Source organism: Capricornis sumatraensis, chromosome 8 (assembly GCF_032405125.1).
Source record: "Capricornis sumatraensis isolate serow.1 chromosome 8, serow.2, whole genome shotgun sequence".
NCBI lineage: Eukaryota > Metazoa > Chordata > Mammalia > Artiodactyla > Bovidae > Capricornis > Capricornis sumatraensis.
This window is the reverse complement of record NC_091076.1, coordinates 101,133,616-101,148,839: the sequence shown is the minus strand read 5'-3', so window position 1 is coordinate 101,148,839 and position 15,224 is coordinate 101,133,616. Positions and strand designations below refer to the sequence as shown.

At 53.8% G+C, this 15,224-nt stretch overlaps 1 protein-coding gene across 4 annotated transcripts in view; it reads right to left on the bottom strand.

Annotated features, from left to right (window-relative positions):
* Positions 1-15,224, bottom strand: part of SLC38A10 (solute carrier family 38 member 10) — a 40,243-nt gene that overhangs the window by 5,962 nt on the left and 19,057 nt on the right. For 3 of the 4 annotated variants that reach the window (XM_068976079.1, XM_068976080.1, XM_068976083.1), the window contains exons 11-13: positions 6,399-6,555; positions 1,083-1,250; positions 442-894 (exon numbers count right to left, since the gene is read on the bottom strand). In XM_068976079.1, the coding sequence (XP_068832180.1) occupies positions 442-894; positions 1,083-1,250; positions 6,399-6,555 (778 nt within the window). Of the gene's footprint in view, positions 1-435; positions 895-1,082; positions 1,251-6,398; positions 6,556-15,224 lie in introns of all 4 variants that reach the window. The other variant, XM_068976081.1, reaches the window with a different exon arrangement.

Below are 15,224 nucleotides of genomic sequence, written 5' to 3'. Positions count from 1 at the left end.
CCACGTTGGCCCTCCCTCCCTGGTACTGTATATTCAACCTGAGGAGTACCAGGGAGGTAATAAAAAAATAATATTTAACATCTCACAGTCTGGTGGCAGGGAGCCAGTGTCAACTACCTTCGTCAATTAGCATGCGGGGACCGTCGTCAGTAGCTCTGAGATGGCACTTAACAGGGAGCTACCCGTCAGGCCCGCGCCGTGCCCCGTGTGCGCCCAGACATGCAGGAGCAGCTCAGCACCTGGCACTTATGGGTCTGGCGAACAAGTGTGTGACAAATGCCAGAGGAGCTGCCAAGCCCCGACAGCTGCACCAGGGCTGCTACACAGACAAGCTCATCTCGCAAGAAAAGAAAGGCCGTGCGACCGAAGGGAGGATGGTCAGTGTCTCCTGCCCTGTCCCCAGCCTCTCCCGGGCCCCGCAAGGATGGAGCCTACACCCACCAGGCTCTTTCTTCTCCTCCGGCTTGCCCATGGCCCCCACGGCATGGCCAAGCAGCAAGGCACCGTCTGCTCTGGCCCCTGCGCCTGCCACCAGGACGTCCTGCCCCTCAGGGAGCACTGCCTGGGGCCCTGGATGCACGCCCCTGTCGCCCAGCCCCAGGTCCTCCTTCACAGGCTCAATGGCTGGCTGACCATTTTCTTCTGGAACCTTCTGGGAATCTTTGGGAAGACCGCCCGCTGCCTCCAAAGCCTGGTCCTGTCTGAGTCTCTCTCGTCCTGAATCCAGCAGGGGTGGTACCATTTGACCCTTGCCCCCCAGGGCCCTTTCATCCATGTGTTTGGATGGCCGCTCCTTCTCCAGTCCTTCTTGGTCTTGACCTTCATCCACTACCACCTCGTCGTGAGGCACAGGGGGTTCATGACGGTGGGCCTCGCCCAGAGGTACTGCAACTCCTGGAAGGAGACGGATGATGTTGGGGAGTGGGGATGGGGATGGGGGAGGGGGGTGACTCAGCCTTCCCTCCCAGGGCGGCTTTCCCTCTTCAGGTCTGTGAACCAACCAACCACATGACTGATGTCCAGCTGAGGTCCCGCCCCCATGGACACAGCCCCCCACACCCCCACCCAGGCAGTCGTAGCACCTTGACCAGGGCGATCCAGCTGTGCCGCCTCCTGCTTCTCCTTGGCCTCTTCCCTTGGGGGCACATTCACGGGGCCCTTAATCTGGGCCTGCTCCATCTCATCTTTCTCATTTGGCAGCTTCGGCTTATCTCGGCCGTCCTCAGCCACGTCCACAATTGGATTCTGGCCTGTAAGCACGGCACAGATAATTGAGCGGTGTTTCCACATGGCTACACCGCCAATCAGCATGGCAACTGGGCGGTTTTCCCTGGATTGTAATCACATTTCCCAGTCGAATGGCAGAGCCTAAGCAGTTATTTTTTTTTCCTGTTCAATCATTAGCAGCTAAGTAGCATAGAAAACTGTCATTTTTCATGTGTATTCATAACAAAAATATGTCAAAATGCAATTTACACCTAACTGGGTGCAGAAGAACGATACCCCACATAAAGCTGGCCGTCACCACCAGGTGGCAGCACGAACCCACCATTTGAAGTCTGGGAACAGGAAGTGCCCAACATCATCCCTCCTGGGGACAATCACCCTCCCTAAGCCCGGCCAACCCCTCGCTGCAGGCCAAGGGGGAAGGGGAGGAGAGAAATGCTTAAGGAAAATGCCTATGGGAGGTTGATTTGCAATTCTGTCAACTTCTTGCTGCAGAAGTAAAAATTCCTATCAAAAGGAAGGTGAGAAAGAGGCACCGCCCACAAAGCTGGCCTCCTACACACACCTGTATCCCACGGGCCTCCTCATCCTCCCGGAAACCCAGTAGCTCAGTCATGGCGGGCCCTCGGGCAGAGGGCCACGAGGGTGGCCCAAGTGGAGCCCCTTAGGAAACTCTCTCCATGAACAAAACCACTCTCTACCTGTTAGGCAAAAGTGGCAGAAACTAAAACACGATCTGGCGGGGAAGAAAAGCTTTAAAAAGAGCCATTTCATCCCAGTGGCCCGAAGCAACCGCTTTCCGCCTTCAGGGCACAAGCTGCCTGCAAGAGGGGAGGCAGAAGCCCCCGAAGTCGTGGGACCCCCAAAGGGGCTCTGGGGGGATTCACGACAGTCCTGTTCAGGCGGGCTTGCTCCTTCCCCCAGAGGAGAAGGGACCTGGGCTGACCTGCCATGCTCGCCGGTGGTCACCTGCAGCAGCTGAGGTTTAGTATCCAAAGCAAAGTAGAGGGGAGATGGCGCTGGGCAGGAGCGGGACGCAGGACTCCACAGTTCAATCAAGCGACTGATTCGCGTGAGTGTGTGGTGTCTGCTCCACACCACAGGTAACACCCCTGTCTCCAGCCCCCAGAGGCCCCTGGAGGTCAAAATCAAGAGGTGCTGTCTAGTGGAGGACCAAGTTAAGACAGAGGGCCAGGAAGGGAAGGAAAATTACAACAGAACAAATATGGCCGTCATGTTGCAGGACCAACTTGAAATCTATCCATCATCAGTCAAAGGAATGACCAGGGGACTCGGGTGAGCAAGGGGCACGGGTCCACAACGTGGCCACCCTGCCCACAGTGGCCGGGCCTCGGGCACTTCACAGCTGTTCTCGGCACTGGACACAGTGCTTTCTAAAACGAACCAGAGCTTCTCGTGAGGACAGTTTGCCAGCAATGCCTCTGGGCCACAGTAAAACTAACACCAAACTTCCTAATTAGCAACTGAAGAACAGCCCACACTCACCCAGGGTGGTCACCCCAGGGAAGGATGAAGGCCAGGCAGGGGCTTGGCCTGTTTCGCCTTCCAGAGGCAGCAGCAAATCAGAGGGAGTGGCCAGCAGAGGGCGCCGCGGCCTGGAAGGGCCTCCTCTCAGCCTCAAGGTTGTGGCCTCCACTCTTCAAAGTGGGCACCACGCAGGGAAATTCCATGTTTGCTTCAGTTCTGCTGGGCGGGGAGCTTTCTAAACTGCCTGGCCCCATCCACACTCAGACCCTCCTGATGGTGCTTCTACCAGGAGCTCCTGGGAAGACTGTTGGCCAACAGTCACTCGTCTAGTGTGGACACCAGGTGGTTCTGTGACTGACTCAGGGAGACACAGGACCCAAGTTCAGTTCAGCTGCTCAATCGTGTGCAACTCTTTGCAACCCCATAGACTGCTGCGCACTAGGCCTCTCTGTCCACCAACTCCCTGAGTTTACTCAAACTCATGACCATCAAGTCGGTGACGCCATCCAACCATCTCATCCTCTGTCGTCCCCTTCTCCTCCTGCCTTCAATCTTTCCCAGCAACAGGATCTTTTCAAATGAGTCGGTTCTTTGCCTCAGGTGGCCAAAGTATTGGAGTTTCAGCTTCAGCATCAGTCCTTCCAATGAATATTCAGGACTGATTTCCTTTAGGATGGACTGGTTGGATCTCTTTGCAGTCCAAGGGACTCTCAAGAGTCTTCTCCGACACCAGAGTTCAAAAGCATGAATTCTTCAGTGCTCAGACAACCACAGGTCTGAAACCTGGGAACATGCGGCCGTTTGGGGGTGCAACATCCAGAACAGGCCTGTCCACAGCAACGAGAATCTGCCTTCGAGACTACTTCCACCTCAGAAGACAGGGTCTGGGCCAGGGGCTCCTCTTCCTCGACTCTCCCCTGCAGGACCCCATTCTGAGTCTGGAGGCATCTCTCTGTATCCTGTGATCAGTGAAGATGGAAGCAGTCCTCTGACTGCCAAGCACAAAAGTAAAGTGTCTCTTAAAATCACACCTGAGTTCCACAAATGGAATCCTGTTGATTGGACGTAAACCCCAAATTCAGGAGATGTAAGGGACCCCAGGGCCATGCAGAGAGCAGGAGCAGCCACCAACAGTCCTTTAAAAAGGCCAGGTGCTGCTTCTGAGTACCTTTCCTGACAACCTTCGAAGTGCCTCCCTCACTGCCTCTGTGGGAAAGTCCACTTGGGAACCCCTGCTCTTCTTGACTTAGGCAGCAAGGGAAACCCTGTCTAGCACACTCTACTGGATGTGCAGGAATCCCAATGGGTCCCTGGACCCAAAGCCCCAGCTGGGTGGCTGGGTGGCCCCATCTGGCTCACTCATCACACTCTCCTGCAGATGGGCACATCTGCCCACGGGCAGCAGGTGGAGGAGCCATGGGCCGGTCCCTCAGGGCTGGACACGGGAGGCAGCATCCCTCCTTCCCCTGAGGAGTCCTTCCAGATTCGGCTGCGGCTGGCATGGTTATCTTAGCACCGGTGAGACAAGCTCACAGCCGCGTCTGACACACAGGCAGAAAAACTGAGAAGTCACGTGGCACAGGGGTGTTAACTGCTCCTTCTTGGCGGGGACCAAGTAGGGAGGCAGGCCTGTAGCCGGGCACACTGCCCCTCCCCACAGGCACGCTGGCATCGGTCGCAGGCGGTCAGACGCTTTCCTGCCCGTGTGCACCAGCGCCCGGCACAGCAGCACAAGGGACGCGTACTCAGAAGAGAAACTTAGGAAGGAGATAGGGGAGGGTGAGCTCCCACTCAGGCCTGTGACCACTCTCTGCCAGCTATGTCCCTGCACCAGCGTGCTGCTGCCCACAGGCCCCATCTGGGCCCTTCCCATTCTTTCCCACCCAGCAGAAGCAGGGCCAGGTCCCCGATGGGGGACAGACAAGCTGTACAAGGTGTGTGGCCAAGGCGGCTCCTGACACCGAGAGAAGCCACGGGCTGGGGGAGAGAGGAAGAAACGGGATGAGGCCACGCTCAGAGGAGGAGCTGAAAAGCACGAACTCCAAACCCACTCACCAGACCCGCGAGGGGGCTGCCAGCCTTATAGTGAGTGGCCTCCTAGCCTTTCCTGAAGGCCTGCCCACCTCTTCTGTCCACACCAGGCATGTCACAGGCCCTGCACTTGCTGAGAGCGCCAGGCTGGGGGTGGCCAGGCCCGTGTGTCCCCAGGAGGGCAGGACTCCCCCAGTCCGAAGCTCAGCTCGGGCTCTGGGGAAAGTTGGTACTGTTTTGGCCTCTTCAACATCAAAGAGAACAATAAACCTGCCTCACACACTGATGGGCGGACGGCTGCGGGGCACGCGGCCCAGGCCCCACGGGCCCAACTCTGCTTCAACGAGGCAACCCATCAATGACGGGGAGGCCAGGGGCGAGAAACACGGAGACTTGAGTTAAACAAACGGCATGTGGTTCCGAGAGGGGCCGTGTGTTTGTTACAGACTCGTGGAAGAAATGGAAACCAGATGTGGCCGCAGCGGCTCCAGGTGAGCCCGGGGCCCACCTCCCCGACAGGATGCAGCTGCTCGCGCCGGCAGTGGGCTGGAGGCCGCCCAGCGCTGTGGGGACAGGCAGCCCGGTGCCGGCTGCGTCAGTTGATGCCGAGAAGCCCACTACCGGGCGGGCCGGCAGCCAGCTGAGACGTGAAACCAGTGTCCGAGTTGTGTTTTGCTGGGGGCGTCCCCAAAGCACCAGAGGCCAGGACCCCCGGGGGTGAGGGACCTGGTGGGGCTGCCTAACAGGGGTGGAGGGGCGACATCTCCCTCCCTCCTCCAGGAAGCTTTTTTCCATCCAAGTTACTAAATCCGTGCAACCACTGTGGCGACACCCAAGCTGTTTCTGACCACTCCAATTAATATTTCTGCTGAGCGCCGTTATCCCCAGGGGTCCTCTCTGCAGGGGACTCCCAAAGGGGGCGTCTTCTTGCTGGCCCTCACCATCCGAGGAAGGCAGAAGAGAGCATGCCCCATTACTCTGGCCTCAGGGCTCCCCTAAAAGAGCCCCAGGAGAGACTGGTCTTCTGCAGGAAGTTGGTGTGGGGTGCTATAACTGCAGAGGCTCTCTGAGCACAGACAGGTAAGTCTGGAACAGAGACGGCAACACGTCTGAGAGGCCCGAGCCTCTAACCACAGGCGGCCCAGCCCCGCAAGCACCTCCGTGGACACACCTGCCTCCCTGGACAGCCCTTGGGAGCTTTCCTTCTGTCGCTCACAGTAGGCAGGGAGACCAGTACTCCCACCTGGGCTTATCAGTCATCACCACCCACAGGGACCTGGAATCGACCAGCAGAAGGCCGGGCAGGCAGCAGGGAACAAAGCTGAGGGGCATCACTGACTCGGTCCAAGAAAATCTGGCTTAAAATTTACATCCTTACTACAGGCAAACGTTGAGTGACACCCGCAAGCTCACTTACCTGCTGGTGCTCTGAATGGGGGTGGGGGAGGGGTTGAGACCTCCGCCCTGCTGTCTTCAGCCTGTCCCCGCACGCAGGCGGCACATGCACGTGGCTGCACACAGCAGCCCCCAGAAGCCCCCCTGCCCCCTCCATCACCCGGATAGGCCGGAGGCAGCTGGGCAGGTGCATCCCCACGACCCACGGTGACGCTGAGAAGGCTGCGGGCCCGTGTGCGTACCTGGGAGCCACGTACCTGGGAGCTGGGCTGCCTCTACCTTCACTGCGCCTGCGGCCGCTCCAAGCCTGCCACCCTCAGCCTCCTTTGCCAAGTCCATGGGGGTCTCCTGGCTCACGGACAGGGTGGTGTGCGTGCTGATCACCAGGATGCCCAGGCCGACCCAGAGCACCACCTGGATGAGACAAATACCCCAAGAGCTAAAGGAGTCAAGCAGTCCCGGGGCCCCTGCCCTTCCTGTGGGTGGGGTACAGCCCACAGAGGCCCCAACCACACTGACCACTGGTCACTAACTCATCAGTGTGACAGAATCGTGGGCCACATCCGCAGGAGCCACTCGGCAATGGGGCTGGGGAGCGGGGCAGGGCGTGAGGGAGCCTGAAGGCAGCAGGGGCATGAGTGTGACGGGGAGGGGCCTGCTGGCCAGAGAGACTCCGGCCCACCAACCAGGCAGCCTGGAGAGCCTGGCAGCCATATATGCCCACACCTACTGCTGCAGAGATTGGGCCCCTTGATGGTTCTCACCAGAAGAGCAAGAATCTCAAGGCCTCAACCCGGCTTAAAGTGGGCTCTTGCTTGTCCCACTCCCTCACCCAGAAGAGGGCGCAGGCCACTGGGTGCCTGGCTACCAATGACTAGTCCCAACATCACCCATCAGGCTAGACACGCCTGCAGCTGCAGGGCACAGACGGGACGGCTGTGAGGAGGTGGCTCCTCGCCCCCTCTGGCAGTCGGTGCCCATCGGTGCTACCCAGCAAGCTGAGCTGGATGCACTGCTGCTCACTGAGGGGGCTTGTCCCCACCCCATCCCTCCTGTGATGGCCCTGAGGCTGATCATAAATAAGTGCTGCCCTCAGCGACTCAGGACGGGAACCACGTGGGGCCCACCGATGCTCTCCATGTGACTTCCGCTGTGACGGCAGTGGGCGCAGCTCGTTCTGCCCTTCCCAGCCTGGCCCACCGGCTCTCCCCAGGGAGCAGTAACTCCTGGTTCCTCGGAGAAGAGCCACAAGGCAGCCTGCCCGAGGAGCTGGGGATCCTCACCACCCACCTCCATGCACTCTCAGAGCCAGAACTCAAACCTTTCCTGAAAGGCACGTTGACTCTTTAAAAAAATATCAGTTCAAAAGAACCAGTGAGACTTTCCCAGGCTCAATACAACTGCAGAAGAAAGATTTTTGACAGAAAGAAAGGCCCTGTGCTCCTGAAGGTGGATGCCAACCAACGTGGAGAACCTCAGAGAGAAAGTCTATTTTCTCCACTGTCACTCTGGAAACACTGAGCTGGTTTGGGGCTCACAGAGGCAAAATGCTGGCCATGCTCCAGGGTCCGTGATGCTTCAGAGAGGCCTGGTCAGTGCCCCTCCAGTACTGACCACCAGCCAGCCTCAGTCAGGTACACTTGGGGATGTTTTTGGGTTTGAGCCCCTGGTGTCTGAGCAGCACTGAACACTGAGCACAGTGTGGGGTCAAGAGCTCCCGACTCTTGTCCCCCACTTCAAATAATTTTCTTGAAAACATGTGGATGCCAGCTTCAGCTGTGAGTTCAAAGAGCAGCACATTACACCCGCTCACCACAAAGGGAAGGTTCGAGAAGCAACAGCAGACACCACCAAAGTAGCTTTTTAAACATAAAAAAGAAACTTTAAATCCCTTGCATCTTGTATTTCTTTAGCTGACAGCTGAGAAAATAACAAAAAGAACTTCACGTCCCACCTTGGACCCTGTGGCACCGACAGGACGAGGGCAAGACCGAGTGAGCGCCCTACTGAAGCACTCAAACGGCCGAAGTGGCTCTGCCTGCAAGGCTGGCCAGAGCGGGAGGGGAGCTCCAGCACGGCCCCCAGGACAGAGCCAGGTGAGCCTGGGCTTCACCAACAGAAGCCCGTCCCCTCTAGGCCCTGATTTGGGCGGCCCCTAAAATGGTTTTGACATAGAGATGAAGATAGCTGGTTGGTCGTTTCTGTGTTGGGTTATTTTTACAGGGACATCACTGAACATTCCACAGGAGACCGACAAGCCAAAGGCAACATTTCATCCATGGCTTTGAATGATTTATTTCAACCCTCGGCTTTTTGGCCTTAAAGAAACAAATCGCACACAAAATAAAAAACGTTAACTCCATCAATGCTGGAAGACAGCAAGCTAAAAAAGGCCATGAAAGTGTCAACTTACAAGTTCAACTTACAAAGAAGAGCCTGCACCGTGCCAGGAAGCACTGCATGGCGCCACACACACACCTGTCTCTGCCTCCAGCCCAGACATCTCATGACCCCACCAGCAAAGTGTGTTTCCTGTCTCCACCTTGTCCATGAAGACACCCACCTCTGCTCCCCTACTCAGCAGCTGTCTCCACCCCACCCTTTGCTGGGAACCCCCTCGTCCCCTGACACACCTGGCATTTGAGCTGCCCAGGGTTCTGTGGGGTACTCATCAGCCGACCACTGTCTTAAGCATGAGCAGCCTGCTGGCCCCTCCAGAGCAGTTATAACAGATCCCAGCTCTCCACTCTAACCCTTTCTTTTAAAGAAACGCCACAGGTCCATGAAAACCCCCAGGCAGGGGAGCCAAAGCCACCCCAGCTTGAAGAGGGCAGAGGATTAATGCCAGGCCGGCATCAGTGAGGACGTGGGAGCGCCATGCCAGACACCGAGGGGGTCTGGGTCCACGGGCGGTGCTGCTGCAGTGACCAGATCACAGTCTGCCGGCAGGCACGTGTTGGGAGGCGACAGTCCGCACCAGGGCAGGAACACGGCCCCCACGGCAGATGCTCCAGGCGGGCCGGACTTTGTTTAGTCGCTAAGTCATATCTGCCTCTTTTGTGACCCTGTGTACTGCAGACCACCAGGCTCCTCTGTCCACAGGATTTCCCAGGCAAGAATACTGAAGTGGTTGCCATTTCCTCTTCCAGAGGATCTTCCCCATTCAGGGATCAAACCTGGGTCTCCTGCATTGCAGGGGGATTCTTTACCTCTGAGCCTCCAGTGAAGTCCTTTGGGCCCAACTTTGCAAAGGGTACAGATGTTGGCCAAGTCCCTGGGGGCAGCATGACCAGTATGCACTGACCACAGACCCCCAGCCCCACCAAAGGCCTGAGGCATCCGGTAGGCCCCAAGGTCATAAGAGGCCAGAACTCTTGGGTCGCCGCTCTGCCATGAAGTGTGGAAGGCTGGGGCCACATGTGTGTGAACAGGGATGACCACCCATCCCCCAAAATTTCTGCAAGAAAGAGACGCTGCTCCCAGAAGAAGGATCCACAGCCGAGGTCTGCACCACGCCAAACAGCCGTGCTGGAGTGACACAGCGGAAGCCAGCAGGGGTACCGGGCTGCGACAGCCTCAGGACAGGGGCAGGAGGGGCTCATGCCTGCAAAACCCATCTTTTAGGTACAACTTCTGCAAATCCAAGAGCTCCTTCAAAATGGGACAAGATGGGTGAGTGAACCCGGGGCACTAGACATCTGATCATGCAGCCCTGACTTCTGTTCTTCTTAACCAGGTACAGAGCTGCCAGGAGGAGAAATGCAAATACATCCTGACGTCTCAGCCCCAGTATTTATGACAAAACCACGCACTTGTCCTGGGGACCATGTGTGACACCCCAGGGCCCCCAGTCTGCTGGGATCCCCAACTCAGAACAAGAGAGAGGCACCAGCCCAGAGTGAAGGTGTCCCCTTTCACTGCTCACACCTGAGCCTGAAGACGTACATGTTCAAACACGGCTCATACCTCGAGGCAGGGGATCCGGAGTCTGCTGCGTGCACCCCATTCCAGGTCTTCAGTGCAGTGGGATCAGGGCATGGCAGGCACCCCAGCCCTGAGGCGGAGGCGTCACATTCTGGGCGAGGTCCCAGTGGGCATCTACATCCCTGTGTCAGGAGCACAGTAGTGCCTTCCGACCCTCCTGTGGAGGCTGGCACAGCTCTGGCTCAGGGCTCCACTGCCTCCCACCAGCCACCAGTTCCAGGCGGCCCTGCTCCCCCTGCTGGCTCCCAGCCACGGTGTCAGTTCTGGGTGGCAAACCCACCCCTCTAACTCAGCCCTACTGAAGAGCTTCTCCAGGTTCCTGAATTTTCAACATAAAGGATGAACTGGTGGTGACAGGTAGGGTTTCTTTTCACCTAGCTGAGGGCCAGTAGTGTTTCCACGGCCACTGCTTATTCTTCTGAGGATGTTTCTCAGAACACTCTTTGGTGCCTTTCTCCAGCACAGCTACAATTGGCCCATAACCTGCACCCCCCTACCTTCCCTGCCTCTTCTGGAGGGCCAGGGCCAGGAACAAGCACCTCAGTGCTGGCAACACTCAGGCAAGTGGGGCAAGTGGACTCGGGCTGACACCAGGTCTGTGCCATCCAGGAAAGCAGCAGCCAGGCTCCCGGGACAGCAGGGATGCACCCCAAGCAGGTGCCCTCCAGGCCCGAGGTCTGCACACCAGACTCCAGCCACATTTCTGAGTGTGCCCCTTGCAAACCTCATTTTTCTCAAAACATGAAAACTCCACATTCAGAAGTAAAACAGCAACACATACAAACGGTATGCCACAGTCAGATGGTCCACCCCAGGACTGATCCACAACGCACCTCACCAGAACACTAAGTCCAGTGGGGAAACCTACCATCTTCTCTGCACATGGTCGGAAGGCAGTTAATATGATTCAATGTGCTTTCCAGTTTCAACAATCCATATTAAAACAGGCACGGAGAGATGCCACTTTAACGTGATTCTAAGTGTGTTCACGTCTACAGAAATGTGGGGGCGTTTGAATGCGCATGTTCATTTCTGTACATGAAGCCAAAGCCAGCATTACATGTGACGATTCGACACCACAAGCTGTCCCAGTTCAGCTGGGAAGATAACGAGCTGGCCCCTCACCCCCAAGTGCCACGGAGAGAGGCACAAGAGGACACAGACGAGAAACAACCAGAAAGAGGAGGTGAAATTACCAAGAGGGGCCGTAAGGTCAGTGGGTAAAACTTCGATAAATGCGAATCTACAGCCTGCCTACGTACAAACAGTTGGAAAAGCCAGAGGAAAGGGAGGTCCCAGTACCCCCGGCATACGTAGCAGACAGAAGCTGGTCCAGCAGATGGAGATGGGGAAGGTGGGCTGAGAGCAGCCGTGACAACTGAGCGCCACTCCCCATTATCACACTGGGAGGCTCACAAATATACTCCGCAGATCAGCCGGAGTGTCAAGGGAATGATTCTTCCTAAATTCATCCACAGCTTCAACGAATTCCAAGTAGACCAAAACCAAAAACGTGGATTTATTTTTGTTAAGAGTCAGATCGGCTGATTGGAACATTCACATAGAAAGTAAACAGGGAGTTCCCTGGTGGCCTAGTGGTTAGGATTCTGGGTTTTCACTGCCATGACCTGAGTTCAGTTTCTGCGTAGGGAACTGAGATCCCGGAAGCCGTGTGGCACAGCCAAAAAAAAAAAAAAAAAGAAATAAAGTCATCAAGAACAACCAGAAACATCATTAATGAAAGAAGAGAGATTAGAATTAAAACATTTTCAGAGCCACACGACAAGGCAAGGGAGTAACCATCGCAAGGCTGGGTAATTACAACAGTACAGATGGCCACATCACTGGACAGAACAGGAGGGAAATTGAGATGCAAGTCCCAAACAAGCCCAGATACATACAGGGATTTAATACACAGAAGCAGTAACATTTCATACCAGTGACGGACTCACAGTGTTCTTACAACTAGGCAGTCAGCTAGAAAAAACTGAGGATACCTATTTTGTTTCTTACACCAAAATAGAATATAGATGAGTCAAAGATTAAATGGGGGACTTCCCTGGTGGCCCAGGGGTAACGACTCGCCACTCCCACTACAGGGAGCAGAGGTTCAATCCCTGGTCTGGCAACTAAGATCCCATGCGCCATGTGGCACAGGAAAAAAAAGTAAAAGATTTAAATGGAAAAATGAAGTTCTGGAATTACTACAGGAACTGATGAAAAAGCTCCTTAAAATAACACTGCCGTAGGAGGGTCATTTTAATAATGACTTTTTTCTCTCCTAAAAAGAGTCTGATAGACTAAAACACTGGGACTTCACAAACTGGGAAAAACATTTGCCATTTGGCAGGTAATGAACTAACTGCCTCATATTATAAGGAGCTCCTAAAAGTCACTAAAATCTTCAATTGAAGGCACGGGTGAACCACTTCGGCAGCTGAGACTTGAGGAGTGAGAATCCAGAGAACAGAGACAAGCACCACCCACCAGGGCAGGCTTTTCCTGGCCAGCAGTGCTGCGCACCGGGACAGCAGAGCAGGAGCCTGGAGCTGGCAGACACACGGGGCGAGCCCCGGGCTCCCCACAGCCAGAACTGGATCCTGTAGAAGAGGAACCCTCCAGGAGGCACCCACGTTCTGTGAGCAGCTCTCCCCAAGGCACATGCCAGCCACCAGCTGCGCCGAGTCGTGCAGAGAGCAGCTGCCAAGAGGATGAAAGCTAAGCAGAGAATTTAGCAACCTGACTCAGGAAGGGCTACACCCTTGCCTGTGTCAAGGCAAACCTGACACAGATTGCTTGCAAGTGGACACAGGCCTTCTGCCCGTCCTCTGTCTGCTGGACACAGGACATCACCATCCAGGGATGATTTCTCATACTCACCTCCATAAACTACCAAGCATACCAGGGGATGGGACCAGGCCCCAGAAAACCAAGAGGGTGCAAAGGACCAAAATAAACAAACATCAACTATCTGAAAAACAGAAACAATGTCTCGTAATGTTTAAAATACACATAAAATTAAAACACATAAAAACAATAGCACTGAAGGCCGAAGACAAAGATAAATGGAGTTAAAATATTGTTGGATGATTACTTCATCTGGGAATTAGTAAAAGAAAAACAACTAATTTATGGTCAACTCTAATAAACCAAGGTTTCATATTAAACTGCCTCATATAACCACTAGCAGAACAGAAATGTACAACACCAGCTAAGAGAATAGAGAACAAATACTTTAAAATGCTTGATTTATCCAAAAGGCAGCAAGAAAGAAATACACAGAAAAAAGAACAGATGGAACAAATAAAAAACAGAGTACGACGGAGGCTTTAATCCCCACCCCCCAAATCGGTATTAACTGTAAACAGTCTTAAATACTCCTATTAACAGATTGGATCAAAACAAAACAAAAGCAAACTATATGCTCTTACCCAAGACATAACCTTAAATATAAAGGTACAGAGACATCAAATGAGAAAGGATAACAAAAACGATATTGTGCAAATATAAACCCAGAACAAACCTGGATTAGCTACACTGTATCAGACAAGGCTGCCTTTAAGGAGAAAAGCATCTCCAAAGACAAAAAGGGACATTTCATCCAGAAAAGGGTCAGTTTAATAAGATATAACCATCTTAAAACTCTAAGCTCCTAGTAACATAGCTTCAGGACAAAAAGCAAAGCTTGACAGAACTAAACGACACATGAACCTTTAAGTAATTCAAATGGAAACTGTCATATCTTTCTCATAACTGATACACAAGGAGATTAAAAAAATCAGTAAGAATACATAAAAATCTAAAAAAATCACAGTTAGCAAACTCAACCCAACCACACACGGGATGCGCTCAGCATGCAACAACTGCAGACGGCCAGACAGCTGAACATCCATCGGAATCAACCACCTGCTGGGCCCCAGCAAACGTCCGAGGACTGAAGTTCTTCAGCTCAGTTCTCTAACCACACTGGAACTGTGCTTGAAATCAATCAAAAAGAGTACTAGGAAAGCCCCCAAAGTTTGGAAATCTAGAGAAACCACTGGTGAATATCAGATGGAGTCCCCAGAGGGCTACAGACGGAGGGGCTTCCAATAAGGAAAGGTCTGAGACCTGCCTCAAGAGAAGCAGGGCAGTCAAGAGCAAAGCTGGTTACCTAATATGTAGGACCACTGAAAAATAAAGACGTGGGGTCTTTGATCCAAAAATCAGGTAAACAGTACCATTAAAAGTACTAAGATCTTTTCCCTTTTTTCTGTGGTTTCTCCCCCAACTTATTACAGTGTTTTTTGTTACTTAATGCTTTTCTAGGAAAAATTAAAGTTTTAGTGTTAAATAAGCCACTGGTGAAAGGAGAAATAAGGATGGAAATTAGGAAAAGTCGCAAAGTGAATGATGATGTCAAGTCTTCAATCAACAGTTTGATGTAACCCCAGTCAAACACCAACAGCTGAGAAGCCACTTCTAAAACTGAGTTGGGGGACTCTCCTGGCAGCCCAGTGGTTAAAGACTCCTGGCTTCCACTGCAGGGAGCATGGGTTCAATCCCTGGTTGGGGAATTAAGATCCCACGTGTTTCACGGTGCAGCCAAAAAAGATTTTTTTTTTAATTAAAAAAAAAATTGAGTTGGAAATGCAAAGGACTAATAATAGGTAAAACCACCCTGAAGAAGAATAAAGCTGCCAGCATCAAGACTCATTAAAAAGCCTCCGCAATCAACACAGGTAGCGCTAGTGTGGGAGAGACGGACAGACCAGGGACAGGAGCTCCCACTCTCACACATACACAGGTGACTGACCACAATGGTGCCGGAGCAAAAGGGTGCTGCTCAACTGGACAGCCACCCAGAACATGACCCCTGACCCTGCCACACACCAGGCACTCCAGATGGGCATGGCTCTAAATGTGAAAGAGAAAACAAAAAGCTTCTACAATATGACAGAGCACACTGTCTTCAGGACCTGGGGATAAGCAAAAATTTCTTAAATAGTACATCAAAAGCACACAGCAAGGGACTTCCCTGGTAATCCAGTGGCTAAGATTCTGTGCTATTACAGAAGGCCCAGGTTTGATCCCTGGTCAGGGAACTAGATCCCATGTGC